The sequence below is a fragment of the Sarcophilus harrisii genome, chromosome 1 (genome assembly GCF_902635505.1).
Source record: "Sarcophilus harrisii chromosome 1, mSarHar1.11, whole genome shotgun sequence".
Classification (NCBI taxonomy): Eukaryota; Metazoa; Chordata; class Mammalia; order Dasyuromorphia; family Dasyuridae; genus Sarcophilus; species Sarcophilus harrisii.
In genome coordinates, this window is record NC_045426.1 from 589,466,148 (window position 1) to 589,493,173 (window position 27,026).

General features: G+C 32.6%; 1 protein-coding gene across 4 annotated transcripts in view; it reads left to right on the plus strand.

The window, feature by feature from the left end:
- Positions 1-27,026, plus strand: part of OXR1 (oxidation resistance 1) — a 568,147-nt gene that overhangs the window by 478,640 nt on the left and 62,481 nt on the right. For all 4 annotated transcript variants that reach the window (XM_031947111.1, XM_031947112.1, XM_031947113.1 and 1 more), the window contains 2 exons: positions 6,553-6,705; positions 9,217-9,401. In XM_031947111.1, coding sequence (XP_031802971.1) covers positions 6,553-6,705; positions 9,217-9,401 — 338 coding nt within the window. The remainder of the gene's footprint in view (positions 1-6,552; positions 6,706-9,216; positions 9,402-27,026) is intronic.

Here is a 27,026-nt window from a genome sequence, read left to right on the forward strand (position 1 = left end):
ATCTCTTGTTTTTCTTGGAGGACTATAAGAGAGAGGGAGGAAAGGCGGGGGGAGGGGGAGTGGGAGGATTAAAGAGAGAAACTTGGCAGCAACTGCTGTAAGCAGTGCTGTAAAGAATTAATTAGTAAAGCATAAAATTACTGATTGTGGCAATGAGGGCTCTCCCAAAATTACAAATTAGTGATGGATTCAGTGGGTACTGTCATTTGGATTATTTCTGTGATGTGTATCTTGTTAATATAAAAGAGAAGATGAATAATAGTGGTATGTATCTTGTTAATGTAAAAGAGAAGATGAATAATAGTGGTAACTCAGGATTGGAGTTTGACAAAACATGAGTGTTGATCAAATAGGAGACAAAGTACTGGTTTATAATTAGGCATATTGTTTCATTGAACTGGTTAACTATAGGGTCAATATTGGAAATAGATGGAATTAGGACAAAAACAGGTATAATGATTTGGGAGAATAGGAAAGGATGTGGTTACTATAAGTTGAAATGAAGTTAAAAGAATAGGTTGAGTGTAGTAAACCAAAAGAACCAGGAGGTTTATGATCTGAGGAATTTCAGAACAATGTGAAGAGTGTGAAAGAGGGCTCCTAGGTGATGGACTTATGTTAGAACATAGAAAAAAGTAGCATAGAAAAGGTAGATATAGATGGATTATAACCTGTGTTGTATGTCCATATCAATGAGCTCACTTCTCTTGAAGTATTAAAGAAATGATAACTCATGTTGTTTGTTATCTCATGAAGTTTTTAAAGTCCCAGATAGTTTTAGACAGATATGAAACTATTTTAACAGATGAAAAAAGAAATTCAGTGAGTTAAGATATAGAGTTTTATTTCCAGTTTGATTGACTGAGTTACTTGTAAGACATTTTTCCCTCTTAAGTTTTGTTTTCAGAATTATTAACTTAAAAGCTTCATAAGTTTCCATATTCAAAAAAAGAACAGGGAGAAGATTATATCTATGAAACCATAAATCTGTGATGTGTAATTTTTTAATTTTGTAAATTTGATTAAATTTTAATATTAAATTTAGCACAGTTTTTTGCCTGTAACATTGCCCTATATTTCTGCATCTCCTTTTCAACTTTGTAAAGCTTTTCTTCTTTTTATGTTTTAAATATTTAATGTTATTTTTCAAGACCCTTTTTTAGCTTTTAGGATGTTTATTGATACCTCATAAGTACCTGTACCAAAGAGAAGACGACAGAAATATGAGATTATCCCATTCAAGACATATGTCTAAATTGTCATGAGCTTATGTTTGTGACCTGATGATGGGATATTTCTGCCTCAACACCCAAGTTTCGAGAGTTATCCTTGTATTTCAGTGGCAATAGGAAGAAGCTAAATGCTTCTCTCAAGTATTTATTCTTATTTACTCTTCTCCCAATTTGGCCAGTTGCTAAATCTTCATAACATCTCTCATATCTATTTCCTTTATACCCACATCACAACTATTCTGTTTCTGGCCTTCATCACCTCTCATATAGACTACTGCAAAAACTTTATAATTTATCTCCCTACTTCCATTCTCTAGTCTCTCTAATCTATCCTGCACACAGCTGCCAAATTTATATTCCTAAAGCATATATCTGACCATGTTTTCCTTTCCTTCTCATGAAGCTTCAGTATTTTTCTGTTGCCAGGTAGGTTAAATAATAATTTCTTTATTGCCATTAAATTATTGACATTATTAAAGCCCATCATATTATGTTTCCATCTCTTTATTACACATTGTATTCTCATATTCTAACAAAGTTAATCTACTTGCCTTTCTTCATACATAATACCTCTGACAGAAGTCCTTTATTTATTCCTTCAGATTGTTAGCCTTTCCCCTTGCCTCTTAATTTGCATTTACTTATCACTTTCCCTTGCATTTGAATGTGAGCTGTTTTTGTCACTAATTCTAGCACTAGTACAATATCAGACTCATATTGGATACTTAAAAATATAGGTTAAATGGAAGATTTTGTAGAAATGAATATTTCTGGAATCTTGTAAACTTCATCACAATACCATAGATTTAGAGTTGGGAGAACCTTAATGGCTATCTAGTTCAAGTAATCCCAAATAAAAAGGCTACTTGGTTGGTAAGTGGCAGAACAATATAGTATCTATATTTAAGCCTTCTTTTTCCAAAAGCAGCACACCTTCCACAGCACCATGCTATCTCCCCAAATGAAAAAAATCAAGAAAACTAATAGAGAGCAGCTACAATGTAGAAATTAGAATAGCAGTAGATATGCCCAGAAATTTTACAGAAGATAAAAATTAATTAAAATAGTTAAAGTCAGTTATTATGTTTCTTCTTCTCCTACACCTTGCTCTTTCCCCCACAAATTAATCCAGGTTAAACACTTCTAATTCCTTGATTCAATTTGACTTTTGTTCTAATAATAAATAATCTAAACTGGCAGCTGAATTCTAATATGATTCTTAATGTATCTGGTTATTTTCAGTCTATTAATATATAGTCAGTTTTATTTTTTTGATGATGTCTGGCACCCCCATACCTTGGTATCTGTTTTATAAGACAGTGACCAACTCTCTTATTGAAAAATGTATATACATAGCATTAGATTTCTGTAAGTGGTTGTCTTTTTCCCCATTTACTTCTTAGCATTATAGAGCGTTAGTGATGGAGGAGATTTTGGGGATCTTGACATCTAGATGACCCATATTTTATAGATAGGAAGTTGAAATCCACAGAAGTTAAATGACATATTCCAAGTCATACACATATTAAAGTAAGAGTCAGAATTGAATTGAAATCTGACTTCCACTTGAATGTTCTTTTCTATTATACCCTTTCCTTGAATTATCTTTCATAGCATGTTTTTCTCCTCCTTTTTCTGTATCTCTCAATTATTTTGAAGTTATTGAATGTCAAGATATATGTTGATTTAATTTGAAATTATGCATTTTAGCAACATATTAGCATTTATTAAACACGTACTGTGTGCTAGATATTACTGGAGCCCAACATGGGGACATGACCAAGTAACCTCTGAATATTTCTTGATACAATTAAATGACTCATGAAATCAGCCTCTCCAATTCCTTTGGTCATCTTTTTGAGGAGAACCTTTGAATTGATCATGAAATTCACTGATTTCATTTATAGTAAGAATGTGTTTCTGTTCTTCTAGTATAATGGCTTTCATACTTTTCAAAAAGGTGTCCTTTGTTCTCTTAAAAATTAGTGAGCACCCCCTCCAAAGAGGTTTTATATTTACCAAAATAGAACATCTTAGTAGAATTATGAAAATAGTTTTGACCTAGGGTATTTCCTAGGATTCCCTGGACCATGCATTGAGAACCTTTCTAATAGTATGTCAGTATGTGAGTCTTTGGACAAAGAATTCATATTTAGAGTTACAATTTTTGAATTAATTGCTTGTGTAGTTTAAAGAATTATCTGAGATCATTAGTGCTATTTGTCTCCCTACTATGATCACAACAGAAGCAAAACAAGACTGCATAAGATGAAAGATCTCATTGTACATTTTTTGTTTTATGCAAGGGTCCAGCAGTTAGCAAGTATTTATTAAGCACTTACTTTATGCCAGGCACTCTGCTGTGTACTGAAAACATATGTAGAAACAAAATCCCTACCCTCAAGAAGCTTAAATTGTAATGGGAGAATTGGCATAGACGTATGATCAGTACGTCAATAAACAAACATCTATTAAGTGATTGCTTTGTGCGAGGCACTGTGTTAAGTTTTACCTGAAGATAAAGAAAGAAGGAAAAGGTAGTCTCTGCCCTCAAGAAGCTTACAATCCAGTGGGGAGACAGCATGCAAACAAATATATACAAAGCAAGTTATGTATAGGATAAATAGGAAATTATTAAAAGGAGGAAAGTACTAGAATTAAGAGGAAGAAGAAATCTGGTGTATATTTAGGAGAAGAATGAGATATGACTGGCTTGGCGCTATCTTCAAATGGAGTTTCTGGGAGGAACCATTGATCAAAGATCAAAAGGCGCTGGTACTCTCAAGAGATTTTTAAATTCCAAGGCTTCATGATGGAGAACTGGGACATGGTAGAGGAAGTCCAGAGAGGAATGAGCAAGAAATCTTCAAGAAATGGCTAATGTGCTTTCAGTAAAGCAACAGTGATTTGCTAGTTTCATACCTAGACTTTTTCTAGCTTGGTACAACTTGTCTTAACCTACTTTCAAAGACTTCAAGAATCTAGGATTACCTGCTTGCTGCCAATTTGGCACCAGATTGGTACTCAATTATTACTAAGAAAAACTTAAATGTAATTTATGTTTCCTATATCTGTTTATTGCCGTGTATGTTATCCTTCCTATAATGAAGAATATATTTTAATTCTCTTTAATAAATTTAGAGTACAATTTCAAAACTAAATTTCAAATATAATTGTGTAAGTAAAATATGTTTGGAAATATATTCCAAGGAAATGGCAAAAAGAAAAAAATTAATTTTAATAAAGGTATTTACAATTGAGCTAATATGTAATCGTGAAAAGTCTGTAAACAAACTAAATGCTCACTCCTTTGAGAATAAAAATTCAAGTATAATGTAAAAATGACAAATGAGAAAAATATATAGTATGTGGAAAGAGGCCTTAGAAATAATTCAAAGTAAAAAAGCAGAATTACTAATTTAGTAACATTGTATACAGCCTTGACCATAATTTTGTACAACTATAAAAGCTTAAATGAGAATTTATGTAGCTCATAAGGAGAAAAAACTGTCAGTAACTTTTAATTTGCTTTTTTAAGTGCTTAATTATAGAAACAGGTGGTATAGTAGATAAGGGTACCAGGCTTGGAGTCAAGAAAATTCATTTTTCTGAGTTCAAATCTGGGTCTCAGACATTTATTAGCTGTGTGAGCCTAGACATGTCACTTAACCCTGTTTGCTTTGTTTCCAGCTCATAAAATGAGCTGGAGAAGGAAATGGCAAATCACTTCAGTATCTGCTTCAAAACAAAACAAAGCAAAACAAAAAACAAACAAAAAAACCCCAGTAGGCTCACAGGGTCAGACATAACTGAAACTACTGAACAGCAAATAAATTTGTATGATATGTGACGTTTAAGACTTACACTTAGTGGAATAAAGAAGAATGGTACATATATTAAAGAAAATTATTTGTTTATCATTAAATGTAATTTAAAATTTTCATAGTTGGACAGAATTTCTCTCCATCTAGTGCAGGCCATAGCTGAAGCAGGATGTAAAACATACTTGACAAATGGTTACTAGCTTTTCCTTCAAGATGCCTAGAAAAACAAAATCCATTATCTCCCAAGGAAGCTCTTTTCAGTTTGGAGCCATTATGTATTTTTATTTTTAAGCAATTTCTTAACTTGTATTGATCACTTATTGCAATTAGTTATGTCCTCTAGGGAGTAAAGATTGAATTTTTATAATGTATGAAATTTCTTCAAATATGTTTAAGAAGGCAGTTATCATAATGGCAATTATACATCTTATATTCTCTGGGCCAAATATTCCTAGTTAAACCATTTCTTACATGAAATGAGGTCAGATCCCTTTATTAATTTGGACCCTCCTGTCCTAAAATGTGATTATTTTAGATGTTTGACAATCACATTCTGTCACATTTGCTTTGTCATAAACATCATACCTCTTTCTCCACCTTTAAGCTTGAAAACTTTGTCTCATCATGAATTTATAAGAAAAATAAATCTTAAGACCATGTTCTGAAAGATAGGAACAAAATGGATGAGAGTGTATTTAATTGTCTACTGCCTTTTAGAGAATTTAGAAAAGAAAAAAACAAAACAGTCAAATATTTTTAACATCATTGAACAATGAAACAAATACAAGTTAAAATTTTTAAGGTTACCACATTAAATCAGACTTTTTGAATGCAAATGCATAGGAAAAGTAGTATGATGTAATGGGTAGAAAGCTGGCCTCAAAGTCAGGAAGACCTGAAAGTATTCTGGCCCTATTTCCTTGAGCAAGTATAACTCTGGTGTATCCAGGCAACTCTTAATATTATAAATTGCAAGGTGATTGTTGACTACATTGATAGAATGGGAATTTGTTCCTCAGAAGTTCTCTATACCAATGAAATTTCAGGTTTGCACTCCCCTTAGAAAACATTCACATTTTTATTCATTGAAATTGAGAACCAATAAACATTAGGTCTTTATCAGCTGAACTGCTATATAGGGTTTTATATCTACCTTGTACTTAAGAAATATATGTCTTTATATTTATCCCTGTTAAGTATATAGTCAGATAGTGGATAAGCCTGCTGAACTTGGAGTTAAAAAAGAGTTCAAAAGTCACTTGAGATCCAACACAGCTTTGTTCAGTTGTAAAATATGAATAATAGTAGTACCAACTTCCTAGAGTGATTAAAAGGATAAAATTATATAATATTTATAAAGCGCTTTGCAGACCTTAAAAGATCACTGTAAGTACCAGAGGCTATTATTAGATGTAATTTTTCTTATTAAACTTTTACTTGATGACATATTGTGCATATTTTTATTTTGTGGTCCACCATTTTTTTTTCTTTTGTAGGATACAGATGGAGTCCACCAGAAAGAAACAACTCCCTCTTCTGCTTTTACTTGTGTTCGCTCAACAAGAGTAGTATCTTCTACTTCTGAGGAAGAAGAAGCATTTACTGAAAAATTTCTTAAAATTAATTGCAAATACATTACCAGTGGCAAGGTATTAAATGACTTTTATTTAAATTCTGATAGGGAATGTGATTGAATATTTCTGTTTTAGTATAATATAACTCACTTATAAAGAACAATATATAGTCATTTAGTAGTAAGTAGCTTTTAGCTTTGGGTTATTTGTTGTCAATATTACAGTGTTTGAATTCTCAGAAGACTAAGGTAGGTGTTACTGGATAATAGCATATAGAAGTTTGATCCTTTTCTACTGTTTGCTTACATTTTGGTGGAGAGACAGTGTGGATATATACAGATAACCATATATGAACTTCAATACAGCAATGCCATAGAGTATATAGCAATCTTTAAAAAGAATTAATTTGATACAAAATTATCCTAGGCACTACATAACATGAACACTACTAAGTGATTTCAATATACAGAAAGAAGGCAATCTAGCATTAATGGGATCAGTTTTATGTAACTCAAACTGTAAAAAAATATGTTTTGGATCCATACAAGTTACTGGAAAAAAATTTTTAAATTTTTATTTAGTATATTTAATTGCATAGGAAATATCTATTTTATGAATTATCTTTGTAATCATTCTTTCACCAGCAACTTAACATGACTTCATTTGGGTATGTGCTGTGAGAATTTAATCAAATTTTGGCATTAATAGTCTCAGGAAAATGGTATACAATTTGTATATCTGAATACTGTTATCTATTCAGATGGCCTGCAATTTGAATTATAAGATATGTTTGGCTTAAAATTCAGAATTACATATTTGGGAGAATAAAAAAAAAGGATTAACTAATATTCTATAAGACCAAATATAAATGAGTTGCAATTCATCTTTTCTTTTGGATTATCAACCCCATCATGCCTCCTCTGGGAGCCAATCATGGATGGTAGTTTGGAAAGTTTTTTATAAAAATTATTATTTTGAAAATGCAAATTTTCATTATTTCTCTTGAAATGAAAAATCTTTTTAAAAATTTTTTCTTATACTATTTTAAAAGATATATCTTTTGTCTTAAATCTTATGTTAAAAATCTTAAACCAGGAGCAGTGGCTATATATATGTATATCTCTGTGTGTGCATTTTGTCCTTCATATCATGAATCATGAGAGTGAGTACTCTTTGTTAACTATTTACAAGAAAAAATTTTTATTGATGAGGGGGCAGGACACTAACTTATTGGATGCTGAATCCGGAATCGTACACTCTGTAATCTCTTTTAGGATATCAGGATGTATCTGTACCAAAGCCTGATAGCATGCCTACCTAGAAAAATGTAGTTGCTTCATACAAAGGTAAATATACTTTATTGATGTAAAGTGATTTACCTTACACTCATCTGATTTGTAATGTAGCAATACTAAAATTAATGTCTCTTTAAGAGATTACCATAAAGTATTTTTGATCTACAACTCAACAAATACTTCTATTTTACATTCCTTACATGCAAGCCATTGTGTTGGCACTGTTAGGGTTTCAAAAAAAATAAGGTATCATTACTGGCCTTAATTATATTAAACAAACTTCTTTATTTTATTTTCAAAATCATTTTGCTTTTCAAAAATGCACATTTGAATTCCTGAGCTTTATTTTTTAAGGTAAAGGATATAGTTACCATTTTTGCTTTCTTTTATTCTTTTTTTTTTATTTAATAGCCTTTTATTTACAGGATATATGCATAGGTAACTTTACAGCATTAACAATTGCCAAACCTCTTGTTCCAATTTTTCACCTCTTACCCCCCCACCCCCTCCCCTAGATGGCAGGATGAGACCAGTAGATGTTAAATATATTAAAATATAAATTAGATGCACATTAAGTATACATGACCAAAACGTTATTTTGCTGTACAAAAAGAATCAGACTCTGAAATATTGTACACTTAGCTTGTGAAGGAAATCAAAAATGCAGGTGTGCATAAATATAGGGATTGGAAATTCAATGTAATGGTTTTTAGTCATCTCCCAGAGTTCTTTTTCTGGGCATAGCTGGTTCAGTTCATTACTGCTCCATTGGAAATGATTTGGTTGATCTCGTTGCTGAGGATGGCCTGGTCCATCAGAACTGGTCATCATATAGTATTGTTGTTGAAGTATATAATGATCTCCTGGTCCTGCTCATTTCACTCAGCATCAGTTCGTGTAAGTCTCTCCAGGCCTTTCTGAAATCATCCTGTTGGTCATTTCTTACAGAACAGTGATATTCCATAATATTCATATACCACAATTTATTCAGCCATTCTCCAACTGATGGACATCCATTCAGTTTCCAGTTTTTAGTCACTACAAAAAGGGCTGCCACAAACATTCGTGCACATACAGGTCCCTTTACTTTCTTTTATTCTCAAAGAAAATATTTTTCAGGAAAAATTAAAGGTGTCTATTTAACAATTATAAAGAGCACTTTGTCTTTTTAAGAAACACATCTCTTATATTTTCTATAGTCATTTAAGATAAGGAGACTATTAGTAAAAATTTCTAGAGTAATATTTGATAAATTGAATCTTAACTTTATTTTTTTTTTTTTCCCTCTTAGGGTACAGTCAGTGGTGTACTTCTAGTAACGCCAAATAATATAATGTTTGATCCACATAAAACTGACCCATTGGTTCAAGAGAATGGCTGTGAGGAGTATGGCATCATGTGTCCAATGGAAGAGGTGATGTCAGCTGCTATGTACAAGGAAATTTTGGATAGCAAAATAAAGGAATCTTTACCCATGTAAGATTAATATTTCTCTATATTTGTACTTTTATTTCATCCTGAGAAATGATTCTGTTCATTTACTTAAGTGCTTTTTGTTATTATTCTTTGCACTTTATTTTAATTTTAACTCAATTTTTTTGTGCAATATTTATAAGACTATTCATAAAAAACTTTAGAATATATCTGTTACTTTTACTATTTGCATATGTAATCATAAATAAAAATGTTGAAAATTTCCTGTAGAAGACATTTAATTCAGTATTTTCCTCAACCTTTTATTCTGAAACACACTACCAAATATTTTATAATTAAAATTTGTTAGAGCCAGGGTAAGTATTTTTGAGTATAGTAGTAAAATATAATAATGAATATGAATTAAGGTAAGTTTATGAAAGTTTTATGTGTGACTAAGATAATGGAGAAATTGGGAGAACAGGATAGATACAATGTGTATAAAGAAAAAAGGAAAAGGGAGATTAGGGAGGAAATGAAAGATTAGAAGAATTAAAAAGGATTAATTCAAAATTAGGGAAAATGAAGAGGGAGAAAAACATGGTCAAATCTGAATTCAGCATGGCTTTATAGAAAGTTTAAGAAATTCGACTTTTTTGGTAACTGAATACAATTCTTATGAGTTGAACTTATGCTAATGGAGCATGAGTGATTCATCTTCAAAGTGGTAATGATTTTTAAATAGACAGCCAAAATAAAACCAATTTTAAAATAGCCAAAACAAGCCAAAATAAAAATTCAAAATCCATGAATTTATAATCTCCATTTGTGGTTAAGAGTATTTACTATTTCCATACTCTAAGCAGTGCCTTTAAAAGAAAAAGTCTTGAGATTTGTAGAGGATTTACTATTTCCATACTCTCAGCAGTGCCTTTAAAAAAAAAAGTCTTGAGATTTGTGTGATCATTTTAAAAGGTGGCAAAGTAAATAGTCACCATTAGGATAGTGTATATTCAAAAATTTCTTCTCTAAAAATTCTGCTTATTTTATTTTCTCTTTGATGACATAAATACTCTGAAGATAAACACCAAATTTTAAATTGCTTTCATTAAAATAATTATCTGAGATACTAAATATTTTTCAATATTGATGAAGTTTACAGAAAGAATTGTAGCAAAATACCCACTCACCCCCCCCCAAAAAAAAACAACTAAACCCTTCCTAAAGCATTTACTCTGCCTTTGCCCCATTTCCACTGAAGTATATACAGTTCTGAGTTTTGCTTTTGAAGATAACAGGTGTTAACCTTTTCAGTTAACCATCTGAGCTCTAACCATTTAGTATTTCAGTCTACTCACCAACTATAAGCTATTCTTTCACTCCATCTCTGCCATCCCCAAAGATGACAGTTTTTTTGTTATTTTGATTTTTTTCTGTCACTAATGCACCACTTTCATGTTCAAGAATTCTGAAAGTTCCTTGTTAGAGTATAATCTGTTGACTTTTCATCTCTTCATCTATATTCTCATATAAAACCCTATTTTTCGTCTGCATTGTGACCACTAATCCTTGACTTTTCAATTCCAAGGCCTTCTGTTTTGTACTACTAGATACTCTTTTCTTCTTCTTGATCCTTTGATGAACCGATTCAGTTCTACACCATCTTTCTTTCTTGAATCCCTCCCTACCTTATATCACTGAATATACCTTGCCAAACCTTAGCCTTGAATCACTTCCACCATTTTCCACTTTTCCTTCTATACATGTACTGGTGAATAAAGTTGGAGAAAATAGGCAAATGTTCTCATTTGGTTCACTACAGATTTATGTTGTACAACATCGGCTAGGCCCTATTTTCTGCTATTCTCTCTTAGTATAATCCTACCTTACCTACTTTATCAAGTCACTGATATATACTCTCCACAGTAACTCTTCCAAACCTTTTCATTCCTTCTTAATCCTCCTATGGCTTCCACCCAATTTTCTCAAATGAAATTCTTGTCTCATATTTTACAGAAATTTTCATATCATTTTCATCAGTTATCAAACTGTACATCTTTTGCCCTTTGTAGCTAAACTCAAAAAGCCTGTCTATAATAAGTGCCTCCATTGTGTCCTCTCTTCTTAACCCTTTAACAATAGGACTTCTGACATCATGCCAATGAAATTGTTTTCTCCAAAGTTATCAGTGATCTTAATTGCCAAATCCATTGACCTTTTTCTCAATTCTCATTCTTTTTGATCTCTCTGCGACCTTTGATACTATTGATCACCCCTGTTTTCTCTGTAGATTGTCAAGATAACCATTCTCTCCTTGTTTTCTTCCTACCAATCTCAACAGTCCTCAATTTCTTTTTTTGGATCTTCTTCCATATCATACCATCTAAAACCCTGTGTCCTTCACAGTTCTATTCTGGGTCTGTACTACTTCCCTTGGTAATCTCATCAGCTCCTATGGATTTAATTACTTTATCAGTGTTGATGATTCTCAGATGTATCTATCTTGCTTCAGTCTTTCTGCTGAATTCCAGTTTCATATCTTTATTTGCCTTTCAGACATCTTGAATTTTAAATCCAGTAGCCATCTTACACCAGATATATCCAAAACAGAGTTCACTATCTCTCCTGCAAATACTTTTCTTCTTCCCTTCTGTATTACTTTAGAGGGAGATGACATCCTCCCAGTCCTTCAGAGTTATCTCCAATCTTCACTGCCTCTCATCCCTCCACCTCCATCCTCACTTGTACCCCATATCCCATTTGTTGTGATGGCTTGTGCTCTGATGCTGCTATTGCTGTGGTACAGGTTCTCTTTACTTCTTGCATGTATTATTACAATAACCTGTTGATTGCTCTCTAGTTTTGTCTCTACTCTCATTCATTTTTCTAAAATGCAAGTTCACCATGTCATTCCCCCCCTACTCAATAAACTTTAGTGGCATCATTTTGTCTTCAAGATCAAACATCTACTTTTCCAGTCTTTTTACATTTTACTCCCCATCATGTACTATTTGATCTGGTAACATTGAATCCTGCCTGTATTTTTAGTAGAGGCTGAAGCTCTATTTTTAGTTCTGGGCATTTTTTCTGGCTATCCCCCATCCCTTTAATACTCTTCCTCTTCAACTCTACCTTCTAGCTTCCTTTAAGGCTTCATAACCTTATTTTTTTCTAAACATATTCGAGTATTTTCTTTCTGATAATTATTTCCTATTTATCCTGTGTGTAGCTTGTTTGTATATATATGTCTGCATATTTTATTGCTCAGTAAGTTTTTCCAAGACAGGGAGCATCACTTTATATATATATATTTTTTTTATCAAAAGACTCTGTGGAACTTAGTAGATTTAGGGAATAAGCTCAGGACAAGTGCCATTCTCCAGTTGCAAGCTAGTCCATGAGTAGTGTTACAACCAATGCCCTTGTAGAGTGAGAAGAATACTTTATTCATCAATTCTCATGAAAGTGGGTATGCTCATGAGGAGAGACACACTAAACATGAAGTAGGAACAAGTTTTATATTGTGAGTTTGGTTCCTTATCCATCCTTTGAGACTTCAAATTCGTTGGATTTATAATCCAAATTAGTTACAATTGGTCACATTTTCAATCCAAGTTATAATTGGTTGGATTTACAATCTGAGTTACAATATTCCTTAGTGATCTTTTATTAATATTAGCTGATTTAGGTCATTTTAGTTCTGGGCCCCTTTATCAGGAATTTTGTTGTTTGGCCAGTTTCTTGACTCACAAGGTGATTGTTTAGAAACATATTAAAACGATATTTCACCCCTTCCTTCATCCTATTTTGATGATATTGAGGAAAACTAACTTTTCATACTCCTTACACTTATCCCATTTTCCTTTTAATAAGGATTTAGTTTCCATATTTTTTCTGTTGCCTCCCCTTCATATCTTTTTTATTATCAGTTCCCATTCTTCATTGTTGGGAAATTGGTTTTTATTCGTTCAACCATTAACCTTATATGACCCAATCCTATTATTTGCACATTGGTGAATGGACCTACTGGTGTCACCTTCGTCAGGGAGCCCTCTATTAATCTTTGAACCAATCCTCTAATGCAAGGAACTATACAACATTCCACAACTGTGAGGATTCCCATGGCTGCTATTAGGGAGGTGAAGATTGATACTGCCATTCCTCTCCTACCAAACCAGGATTCTAACTAGTCAGTGATAGGGTTAGAGTTGTTTCTTCCTGAATTCTAAACTAATTTCTCAGAGAGGAAGGCAAGTTCCTGTAAACCTTTTGTAAAGGTACCATTGAAGGCAGTATTGTTTGGTTATGAAAGTATAGCAACTCACTCTCATCATCTTACAAACTCCTCCCTTTTCTTCCAACAGTATATCCAGGGCCATTCTATTTTCCTAGGCCATCCTGCTTGTAGCATCCAGTTGGCTAACACAACGTCCCTAGTGTAATTTATCTAATAGTAATTATTCATCACAATGGGAAAGACCTAGATCCAGAATAAATGTATTTCTATACTTGAATTCGCCAGATGCTACCTTTGACTTAATTCTTCCTCATTTGTTCTTACTTTTTTCTTCAAATGCCAGGGTTAAAGGAACAATCAAATTGGATCCATGCACAAGTACTCATTCAGTTCCCAGACAAAATAGGCTTGAAAGTGCCACCTCTACAATACCACCCAAGGTTTGCTTGAGATATGCTCATCCCTGAGAAATTGCCAGAGCTATCCTCAGTTACATTACAGACTCAGGCACATGCCACTATATTCCTTAGACCTTGGAATCTTTCCCTCTGATATGAAAGGCAAGCTAAGTGATTTCTAGAGCTGGGATGATCATGGTTTATTCCCTCACAGAAAGGAAAGCCCTGCAATTCTCCCCAGGGCTATTATTTTGGGAACAGGAAAACTATGCACTTGAATTAACCCTCATGTTTTTCTATGCTTAAAGGAAATGGTACTATCTGGGCTATGGGGTAACTAGTAACACAGGTATGGAAATTGCTTTTATGTTTAAACTCTTTATAGAGTACTTTACCTATTCTGTCCTCTGTATCCTGTTTATCTTTATTGTTTGCCTTGACTTTCATTTGTGGTTTAAAAACTGATGCTAAATCTTCCTTGGAAATCTAAACTTACTACATTATTCCCAAACCATATGTTCGACATATTCTTTGATCAGCATTTTCTAAATGTCCTGCCTTTGTAGCATAACAAGTAGTGTTCCAAATTGGACAGGCAGTTCTATAAAATCCTCTTTCTTAGGGCACAAATATTTATTCTATTTAATTTCTATTACTAGTCAAGTCTCTGCATTCTAGAATTCTAATGGGCTGAGACTTGAGTTGATGCACTGAGGTCTCAAGCACATGAGGCTAAATAGTAATTGGACTATACTCTATTAATATACATGCTTGGATAAAGAATGGCCCCCGCCCACTCTCTGTACAAGTCCTGATGTGTTGTATAGGAAATGACGATTTTGGTGGGTGGAGGCAGGGAGACAGGAAGAGAGGTTGGGAGAGATGGGGCCTGGGTTCTATGCTGGTAGCTGCTGGTCGTGTAGCTTCTGGTCTAGTTAGCTTCTTGACTAAGCTGCACACATTCCTATTGCCCATTCTCTTCCACCTCCGATCTTTCTTCACTGAGAATAAAGATTACGATTTTCCCCTAACCTGAATTCCTGACCCCAGCTGATTTGAAAATATGCGGTCATCACATAGAATTTTGACAAGCATCAAATTAAATTATTTGTGAGCTGTTTCAGTAATATTTACCATCCAAATCTTAATCTATTGTGCCCCAGTCTTAAGTCCCAAATATTATTGTAGTAGGGTAGGAGCATTAACTCTGTATAACACTCCCCCTTCTTCAGATCAATAAACTCCTTGCTTGGGGAGCCATTTAGACAATGGATAGTTTAGGGTTCATTCAATAATCAGTTCCACTTCCCCCTAAACAAATGGGGCCCCCCAAATCCATTGCATTATGAGGTGATAACCTTATCTTCTAAAACCACTTTCTGCTGAGAATGAGAGCTGAGTTATCATACATGATGCACTTAAGTAAATAATTTGCTGAAGACAGAAATCATGGTAGAGATAATGGGTTTTGAAAAAAACATTCTCAGAGAAGTTATAATTAATCAGAAATTTTAACAAACTTCTCTTAGAAGTTCCTTGCATCTAAGCAGTAGAATTGTTGTTACTGCATCTTAACCAAGTTCTTATCTAAGTCTAACTTTAGCATTAAAGAAATAATCTAAATTTGTTTTGTGTCTCTTAAATAATGGAAGCAATTTCAATTTACCAGCAGGGTGCATAGAATGGTCTGAGCAGAGTTAGGGGGTTTGTTTTGCTATTTTTTCATTCTTTCCCAGGATAAAGGGCTCAAGCCAGGGCTAAGGGGCAGCCACACTCAGTGGGAAGGAAGGGTGAACTAAGCCCTCACCTTCTAGGCCCAACTGATCTAAAATAAAACTGTGAAATTATGCAATAACTAGTATACAGTTTTTAAATCCTAAATTTCATATTAACTCCCAAAGAATCCTAATCACGGATTTTCAGAAATTCAAAGGTGAAGATATTTCAATTGTGCAAGGGAATTTTAATACCTATAACCAGGCTTTCTTCTTAGCACAGATGACCTTGCCAGCAAAATGGTTTCAAAAAACCTGGCAAGTTTAGGAACTTGAGAATTAGGGAAAGGGACCTCAGAGCAGGGCCTAAATGTGCTTTCCCTGCCTATCTAACCTCTTTTTTCTATCATTAAGAGTTATTGTCGGCTTTTCACCCACAAACAGTAATTAGCAATTTTAGGTTTCAATATTAAGACAATGATCAGAAATAACTTAATTAGCAATTTCACAATTTTTAAGTAATAGTCAAATAGTCTTAAAATTAAGATATAACAATCTTAACACAAAAATGGATAGGAATCTCATGTGATTTGTAGTCGTGTCTGATTTTAACACACATATCAATTGGAATTGTTATTTTGAAATCAACCAGTATTTTAGTTTGTGAGTTTCCTAAATTCTAACTATATATGTTCCATTCAAACTCAACTATCTTTCCCAGTTCACACAAAACTTTGCTTTCTATTAAAAAAGTGAGCCAGGAAAGGGTCAAGTGCACATTGTTACTTCATATTGCAGGCCTTGCACAGCACCACAAACCTGACTCCTGTTAATGTCATTACAAACTTCTTACTGTCTTTTTAATCTAATCAATTGCTTTTAACCTTTCTAGCCCCTTGTTTTTAATTTTCTATAAAATTTTGCAAACTCTACCCTTTAAGTATATTTTTTGGTTAGAGGAAGAAAGCAAGACAAACCTTAAGATTCAAAATATAGGTAATAATTGGATAATATTGGATGAGAATTCATGGAACTTCCTTATAGAACATGTTCATTCAGCAAGGCTGACAATTTACATAATTTTACAGACACAAAACATGTGATTACCGAACAACTTTGTTTTAATAACCATTTTGGGGAGACTTAAAATAAAATCAAAAACAGATTTAAATTTCTAATAGCAATGCACACATATTTCTAAAATCTTATTTTCAGATGCATCAATTCTAATCATAATGCAATTTAAATTTAAACATAAATTTAGGTTACAATTTTGGTAGAAAACTCATCTTCCCCTTCAGAAACTTCCCCCAAATCTTTGAAATGTCAGAAAATCTGAGATAGACCCACAGGCCCTGGGGAACAAAATGGTAGTGGCTTCAATCTCCCCCAAAAACTTTCCCACAAATCCTTGTGAATGGTTTGTATTTTATTGCTTGTATAAAGAAGGAAGATTTTAACATGGATTTCCCTAGATGTATGTACTCAAGATAGTCAAGAGACTATCTCTGTCCAGACAGAGAGTAGGGAATATCTCTTACCTTTAGGAGAACTGAAAAGAGAAACTGAGGCTGATTGCAGGGCATGGAATGGGGGTTTTGGGGAGCTTTCTGTTGTTCTTCGAAGAGGCTAGACTGGGCATACTATCTTAAAGAGGTTGGCCTTGATCACTCCCTAATTGCTTCAGGGGAGAGAAACTTAAAGAATGCTTTTATCTCTTGAAAGTTTATCTTTTAAGAAAAATTCTGATTAGTTTGAATCTAGAGGTCTGACTGAGACACAAAACAAGCAAGCCTAGAGTAGAAGACCACACACACACACACACACACACAGACATACACACACACACACACGACTACTTTTAAGAGTTTCTTGTGAATAACTTAAAGTTATTCTCTCCTAGAATTTCTTTTAAATGTCTCTATGTAGAGTCTTCCTGCCTTCCTGCACTCCTGTGTGGAAATCCTCCACACTCCTATGATCCCAGGCCACCCTGATACTCAGCTCTATTTTACTTTTCCTTGGGTAGCTCCACTACTCCAGGTAACTAACATCCTCTCTAGTTTTCCCTAGATTTTTACATAATTGATTTTTACATATGTAAACAGACCTTAATTCTAGGTCTGTTCCAGATATTCTTCCTTAATATGTAACGGGATCTTTAATGACTACATGTAATATTTGTGATTTACTGTTAAAATTCTAGAGTTAGGATTATTATAAATTTAAGATTCTGTTCTGTCTGCATCCTATTGTATTGATTCTGTGGTCTTTGTACTTTTTTCATTATTTCTGGGTAGTTTTTATATATGATTTCTTTAAATAAGTCATTTAGGTTTTATATTTTATTTTGTTTTGAAAGACAGAAAGATATTGTAGATTATCTCTGCATATTACATCTTTAAGATCACTTTTTTGGCTTGTAGAACTTTCATGGGTTCTTCCAGTCTCTCATTTCTGGATTTTGTTCAGTCAGTTTTTGTTTTTCTTTTGAATTTTTGAATTACAAATCTACTTTTCAAAGAAATTTGTTTTAGAAAAAAAAATTACATTTTTTCTCTACAATTTTTGTTTTTTTTTGAGTTTTGATTTCCATCATATCTTTCAATTTTTTAAATAATTTTCTGGTCAATTTTGGAGGTCCTTACAGCTATTGTTATTTTTAAGATTCATATGAGAGTATTGGTATGGTACTACACTACTTGCAAACCTCTGAGCCTACAATTTTATTTACAAAATAATTTTTGTGATTATTTATTCATTTCTAATCTATCTCTCATAAATCCTTATATAGTCTGTGTAGTGCATGCCCTCCTTTTTGGAATGCTCTTTCCAGAACTTATTCCAAATACAATGTCTTTCCATTGTTCAACAGTGAGTAACCCTGTAATTTCAATTTGTTCCTATAATATCTGTGAAATCTTTTCTTTCAGAAACAGAATTTTAAAAAACAAAACAACATCCAACGGTAAGGAACTCACATGGAATAAAGTGATGCATGGCATACACTGTCGTCTTCTGTGTGTGTGTGTGTGTGTGTGTGTGTGTATGTATTTATACATAGATATACATTTACTGTTTGCATATATTATATATATATGTATATATACACACACACACACACTCACACATACCAAGTGTATGAGATATACAATATACTGACTGTAAATCATCTTTATGATTTAAAGTTGCAATTTGAGTACGATCACACCCCTCCTTTCCTCCAACACAAGACAAATATAATTAAAATCCTGTCTTCTTTAATTAAAAAAAATTCCATTTTTACTTGTATCCTTTTTCAAGATTACAGCTTCTTAGTACTCTATGCAATTATCTTGTTTTATGGAACTTCAAAGTTATATGTTAACTTTTTTTTGTTATAAAGTTCCTATTCCTGTTGATTATTTAGGTAGGTATCCCATAGTCACTTATCAATTGCTTTGATTTTATTTTCATGGTAAAATATTTGTTGATGTCTTTATTTTGTTTTTTTTTATATCACCAGAATTTTTTTCCATTTTTTTCATCAACTCCTTGCAGAAAGTTGGAACTGATAGCATATTTTTAATTAAAGAAAAAAAGAGCAAAACTAATTAGAACATCAAAATAGTCTGAAATCATATACATTGTAACAAGTCTGTGTACTACCTGTATATGTGAAGGAATGGGGATTGGAGTTGGTCCGTCCTTCCTCCCCTCCTCCCTTTTTCCTTCCCTTCCTCCTTCCTTCCCTTTCTTCTTTTCCTCCCTCCTTTTCTCCCTTTCTTCCCTCCATTCCTTCTTTTCTTCTCTCCCGTTCTTCCTTCATTCTTTCCTTTCTGCTCCTTAAATTTCCTTTTATCCTAAAATTCCATTTATCCTTAAATCTGCATCAAATCTGTAAATCTTTGTTTCTTGTCAATAACAATTTGCATTGCTTAAAGCAGCGTCATAGTCTATTCCATTATATTTAGATAACATAATTTGTTTACTCATTCCCTTATTTATGAGCATTTACTTTCTTTCCCTCAGAATTTTGCTAACATAAGAAGTGTTACTATAAATAGTTTAGTCTACTTTGGGTACTTTCTTGTTATCAGTGCCCTAAAGGGGGAAAGGGGAGAAGTCTAGTGGTGTAATCTCTGGGTCAAAAGGTATGGATTTTTCAGTATCGTTATTTGCATAATTTCAAGTTGCTTTTCAGAAGGGTAGTGTTGATTTCACAGCTCTATATCTGTCTCTGATTCTCTGATAATGACTAGCCCTATATTTTTTCATCTCTGCCAGTTTGCAAAGTATGAGGTGAAACCTCAGGTTTATTTTATTTTGCTTTGTATATCTCTTATTATTAGTGATTTCAGACATTCTTTTATGTGGTTGTGAATAGTTTGAAGTTTTTTTGAGAACTATTTGTTCACATCTTCTGACTAGTTTGGGTATTGAGGAATAGCTTTTAGTCTTAAATATTTCTGTTAATTGCCTATATATGTTGGATATAAAGACCTTATGTAGTATTTGATGGGATTTTTTTCCTATTTAAACACTAATCTTAACCTTTATGCATTATTTTTGTGCAGAAGTTTTTCAGTTTTGTATTATTAAAGTTTTCTAATTGCCTCAGAATACATTCTCTTTATATCATAGCTGTGAAAAGTATATTATTATCATCTATTTCTCTACTAACTTGTTGGGGGTGTAATCTTTAATATTAAGACCATACATATATTTAGAATCTATTATGGAATAAAATCTTGGTCTAATCTTTTTGGTTTATTGGATTACATTTTTAATTGTCTAGTTTGCTTCATTGATCTGCTTTTCCATTTTTAAACCAATGCCAAACATTTTTATTGTTGCTTTATAATAATTTTTGATATCTAAAAGTGATATTTCTTTTCCATTTCTGCCTTTAAAAATTATTTTCCTAGATATTATAGAAATTTTGATTTTTCAAATAGATTTTTGTTATTTTATCAAGTTCTGTTAAAAATCTCTTGTTACATTTGTGTAGCATTAAAATGAAATTAATTAAATTGTCATTTTTGTTATATTAGCATCATTGAACACTAGATTTTCTTTCAACTGCTTAAAAGTATCTAAGGATGATGCTATACTTACTTTATACACATATTTTGTATGGTTTCATAAATTGATAACTATAATGGGCTGAGGCTTGAGTTGATGCACTGAACTCCCAAGCACGTGAGGCTAAATAGTAATTGGACTATATTCTATTAATATCTATGCTTGGAGAAAGAATGGCCCCCGCCCACTCTCTGTGCAAGTTCTGATGTGTTGTATAGGAAATGACAATTTTGGTGGGTGGAGGCTGAGAGAGATTGCTGGCTGGGTTCGGTTCTGGTGGCTGCTGGTCTCGTGGCTTCTGGTTTGGCTAGCTTCTTGACTCAGCTGCACACATTGCTATTGCCAATTCCCTTCTACCTCCGATTTTTCTTCAGCTCTACTGAGAATAAAAGATTGAAGATTTTCCCCTAACCTGAATTCCTGACTCCCGCTGATTTTAAAATACCCGCGGTCATCACAGATTCCCAAATATTTAGTGCACTTGCTAGGTACTGTGAATGTGATTTCTCTTTTTGTCATTACCTCTTGGATTTTGTTATAGAAATGGTATTGATTTTTGTGACTTTATTCTGAGGTGTAGAATTTTGCTGAAGCTATTATTTATCAGTTGTTGTCTTTGCTGATTGCCTAGGATTTTTAAAGTAAACCCCTCTAACATCAGCAAATATAGTATACTTTTATCTCCCCTGTTGCTATTGTTACACATTTTATTTCTTTTTTCTTGACTTGTTGCTATGGCTAACATTTACAGAACTGTGTCAAATAATAGTGAGATGAGGGTGCGTACTTGCCTTACTCCTATATTTGCTGGGGAAGCTTTTAGTGTATATCTATTATAAATGCCACTGCTTTTGGTTTTAGGTTGATAACTTTTAATGATATTTTGGAAAGGTCTCTTCATACTTGTACTTTTTAAGGGTTTTAGTGTAAATGAGTGTTGCTCTCTTTCAAAGATTTTTCCTTTATTTTATGAAGTAATGTAATTTGAGCTATTTGTTTTTGATTTTATTAATTATATTGATTCTGTCATCTCTTTTCACTAGCATGAATCCAATTTAGTCATGATGAATTATTTCTTGAACACATTGATATAATCTGACAGGATTTTATTTAAAATGTTTGAATTGATAAGTCATTGAAATACCGGTTTATATTTCTTTATTTTTTCCTTTTCTGGTTTGGTATTAGGACTGTGTGTCATAAAAGGAGACTGGTAGAGTGGGTTGTTTTTTTTCTTTTCAGTTTTTGAGGTTTTTGTGTAATATTGGTACTAACTATTCTTTAAAGCTTTGATAAAATTCTTTTTTAAAGTCTATCAGGAGCAGGATTTTTTGAGAGAGCTCAGGAGAGGTATGTGGGTCTTTCTTTCATAGTGAGTTCTTTCCTTTTCTGAAACTGGATTATTTAAGTTCTGTATTTTGTTTTATGGTAGATGGAATATTTTATATTTTGAAGGTATTGTATTTCATTTGTATTTTCACTTTTGTTATGTAATTGAATAGGAAATTCTTAACAATTCTTTTCATTTCTCTTGATTTTGTTGTGATTTCACCTTGTTCATTTGAAGGTTTTTTAATTTGGTTTTCTTCTCTATTTTTTTTTCCAGATTTGCTAAAGGTTTATCAATTTTGTTAGTTTTCTCAAAATTATAAGCTTTTAGTATTGTAATTTCTATAGTCTTCGGTTTCCGCTTTGTTTATTAAATTTTCTGTCTCCTTTTGTGCTTGTTTTTGGTTTATTTGTTGGCTTTCTAATTAAAAAAAATGCTTATTCCATTCATTAATCTTCATTTTCTATTTTGTTAATGTATGTTTTTAGGGATATAATTTTTCCCCTGAGGACTACTTTAGCTGCATCCCAGAAATTTTGGTATGTTGTTTCATCATTATAATTTTTTCACATAATTATTGTTTCTATGATTTATTCTTTGACCTGCACATAATTTAGGATTTCATTGTTGTGCCCAGTTAATTCTGTTTCTTTTTTGGTGATCCCTAAAGTTAAATTTTTTTTTTCCAATTATGGATTGTAAAGGATGTGCTTGCTTTGCTGTTTCTCCCTTTTAATTTTTATTTCTAATATCTTTATGTCCTAAAACATGATCAATTTTTGTAAAAATGCTATTTGAGGCTAAAACCCACATTTTCTTTTAACCCACCATTTAGAAAGTGCTATTGCTCTAATTTCTTGAGCAGTTAATTAAATTCTGTATTTGTATTTATCTTTCTGTTAGATTTATTGAAAACTGAGAGGGACGTTAAAAAATCTTATGTCTTTATTTTATTACTGTCTGCATCTTGAAATTCAGCAAATTTTTCCTTTATGTACTTACGTGCTAAAGTATTTGTAACATGTTTAATATTAATATTGGCTTATTTTCCATAATTTCAGCATAATGTAGTTTCTTTATCTTTGTGTTGTAAATGTTTGTTTTTCCATTATTTGCTGTCATGAGTACAACATCTGATGTACAGTCAGTTGTTTTTTCTAGCACCTTATTTTTATTGTTATGTGTTTGCTTTTTAGATGTTTCTTGAAAGTAACAATGAAGTTCTTATTTTCTTGTCATTCATTTTCTTTTTATTAGTTTATTTAATTCATTCACATTAAAGTTATGAAAGTTAGACATCTATTCTTTCTTTTGCTTCTAGTATTTTTTTCTGAAATTATTTTTTAGTTAATTTTTCTTTTGTAAAAGTAGTAGGAAAGGGAGGGAATAAGGATCTCTATGCTAAATGCCATAAATTGTGCTAAGAGGTTTCTAAATATCTCATCTGATCCTCACAACAATCATGTGAGATAGGTGCTGTTATTCTTTTACAAATGAAGAAAATGATGCAAATAGGTTAAATTCTTCCTATTGATCTCTCTCTAGTTTTAGAATTTAACATAATTTAATTTTTTTTCTTCTATCTAATTCTCTTATTTTAAAAAGTTAGTCAAATAAGATACCCTATTCTTGACTGCCCATTCGTCTAGTTATTCATTAATGTTTTTCTTTTTCATTTTCTGCCTTCTCTTTTTGAAAAATATTTCTTTCCTTTGTATTCTTCATTAATTTTCTTATTACCTTTCTTACCTGTCCTAGCCACTTACTCTTTGTTTCATGGTCCTTATACTTATTTATTGTTTTGCTTTTTTTAAATTTTATTTCTCCTAGATGGAAAGTTTTAAAGTTATTTAATTTTTAGTTTTGTCGTTTTAAGTAGTTTACTTGCTTCAAATTTTTGTCATCTTTTTTTCTGAGGAATAAGTCCTTTATCCCCCTTTTCCCTGCAACGATTCTCTTCTAGGCTTTCTTCCCAAGAAACTACAGGCATTATTTTACTTTTATTTTTTACCACTGTCTTGATTATGCAACATTATAAATTCCTCTATATTCTTACTTATTCCCTTTTATGGGTCCTCCTGTTCTGAAATTTAGTCCTACATTTATAGGCAAAGTCTTGTGACAGTTAATACAGTGTGAGCATATAAATGCTCAATACATGTTGTTGACTTCATTTTCCCCTTTTTTCCCCCCTGAGACAATTTTATTTCAATGCTTGTCCTTAATATCGTTATGTTTCTGTTGTTTGAGGTTTTTGCAAGACAGATAATCTATTCACATTTGTTTTTTCATTTGTAGAAATGCTTCACATATCTTTTAGTTATCATTTTTTTCATTGATGATTAGGTTCACAGTTGCAGAGTATGTTACCTTGGTGAACTCCTTTATTCTTTAGAATACATTATTTCATTCCTTACTGTGTTTTCTAGTGAATGTAAAATAGTCTTTTGTTCAAGATTTCCTTTCCTTTATATTTGAAGGTTTTTTATCCTTTTATAAAATTTATTATTTGTCTTTATTATTGAGCTTAACTATCATGTGCCTGGAAGTTTCCCCCATACATTTTTTTCTTCTTTTCCTTGAGGCAATATGTATAATATTTTGATTGATACTTATTTTCTGTATTTAGAAATTCTAAGCAATTTTGTTTTATTTCTTGCAGTATGTTCAGATCTTTTGACTTGTGTTCTTCTAAATTCCTTAAATCTTTTCTCTGCATTCTTTCTTTGAGTTAGATATATTTTGCCTGCATACAATTTTCTGATTTGTTCTTTATCTCTATTTTACTTGCGAGTTTTTTAAAAAAAAGTAAGATTTATCACCACGGATTCCAGTTTTCAGTTCTATCAATTAATGCTGTTGTGGAAGTCTTAAATTCTGCTTTCACAATTTGTATTTCTCTTTTGTACAATTGGGAAACATCTTGGTATGTTGTAAAGCTCTCAGGAATCTATAGGGACTAATGATCTAATAATAATCTATAGGGATTAATGTTGATACATTTTTCTTCATGTTCAATACTCATGTCAAGTTCCTTGTTAATATCTTCCCAGTTGAGATATATGCTTGTGCTTAAGGTTTTTTAATTGAGTTTTCTTTCTCCTGAGAGCTTTGGCAATCTCCGTCTTTTTTTTTTTTTTTTCCTGATTTTCCCATTTTCTGAACATTCCTCTTCATTTGCTTTTGATGCTGTATTTCTCCCAAGCACTCAAATGGATTTCAGTCTCCTCTGATACTTGGGTAATTCACTTTTTCCAGCCTTGATCTCACCTTCAGACAACTTTTGCAGGGCTAAAATTCATTTCAGTTGGGGTTACCTATCCGCTTTACTTCAGGCCTCTTTCACATAATTGAAGGTGGTATAGAGTTTAATTCCCCCCTCCGTTTTCTTCCTGCCACATAGTTGCAGGGTGAAGGCAGGGCAGGCAGAATGCTAGCAGAAACTGGTCAACAGCCCAGGATCCAGCTCAATGGATCCCAGAGCAGTTAATCATCTTCTGGAGTCTCATCAGAACATGTAAGGTAGGGGTTTGCAGAATGAACATGTTAGAAATTGAGAATCATCCTCAACTTTTGTTACTTTGTTTGCATTGTTGATGTCTTTGCCTGTGGAATAGCTTCTATTAATGTCTCTTACACATAATTCTTGACTGAGAAGTCATCAAGATCATATATCTAGTACTCTGTTATAATAGGTCATGTAACCTACAAATATCTTATTTTCTTAAGAATTCACGCACTTTCCCTTAAAAGGAAACTCTTTATATATGTGTCTGTATACATACATAAGGTTTCTATACTCATGGAACTTTCAGTCTAATTGCAAAGGCAAAATCAACACACATGAACTTAGAACAACATATAATTAAGAACTAAATTATTTGATAAGGGTGATAATTGTGCCTGGAGTTGAGAAAATATCCTTTGATAATGATAATTGGAATGGTAAAGTGAAGTTCTTGAGATGGATCTACAAGATCTTCAAGATGGAAATACAAGACCTATAAGCTCTTTGGTAGATTTAGGAAGTTCATCCAGGACCTCAGGAAAGGGAGAGGAGGAAGAAGTTTGACTATCAGAAGAAACAGTTATGTACAGAGAGATATTACAAGGGGGGATTTCATGCAGTATGTGAGGCCTATCAGTAGGCTCAGATGCTGTTGGTGACTTTAAATAGAACTATTTCAGGAAAAACATTTTTTCCCTACAATATAAATTGTAAAAGATAGTGTCAGTTTCTTGAGTAGAAATCCTTTTTGTTGTCTTTGTAGCACTACTTCCACGCAAAGGTACTAGCACATAGGTGGTGCTTTGTGCTTGTGTTTATTTGAGTGAGCCACTGATATCAACAACTTGAAGAAGAAATTTGGCAGTGGAAAGAAGGCTAGAAATAATTGCCTAAAGTTACAAGTAGGGTTCATTAACCATTTAATCAAGATTATAGAGAAGACTTGTATATGTTACGAGGTTGAAAGTGACCCAGTTGGGTGAAAGACTGATTATTCTGGAAAAGGTGGTTAGAGGCATTTTGGTATAGCAGAAAAAGATTCAGATGTGGTGTGGAAAGACTGCGTATATTTGCATCCTAGCTCCATTCGGTTTTCTGTGTATCAATTTCTTCATATATAAAATAAGAGGAACCAAGTACTCTTTACAAATTAACATATGATACTAAATGTAATAACAAGGCATTAAGAAGAACTGAAATTTAGAGCATAAATAAAAGAGTTAGTTTTGGAGAAGCATACATATGTATCCTCTTTCCATGAGAAAAAAAATTGCTTTATTTGATACTATCCTTAGTATCCTCTTTCCATGAGAAAAAATTGCTTTATTTGATACTATCTTTAGTTGGCCTAAAATTTTTCAGTGAAATACAAATCGTGTATTGAAAGGATAGTGGGATTGGGAGTTTGGGGGGGAGAATAGGAAAAAATCATGTAG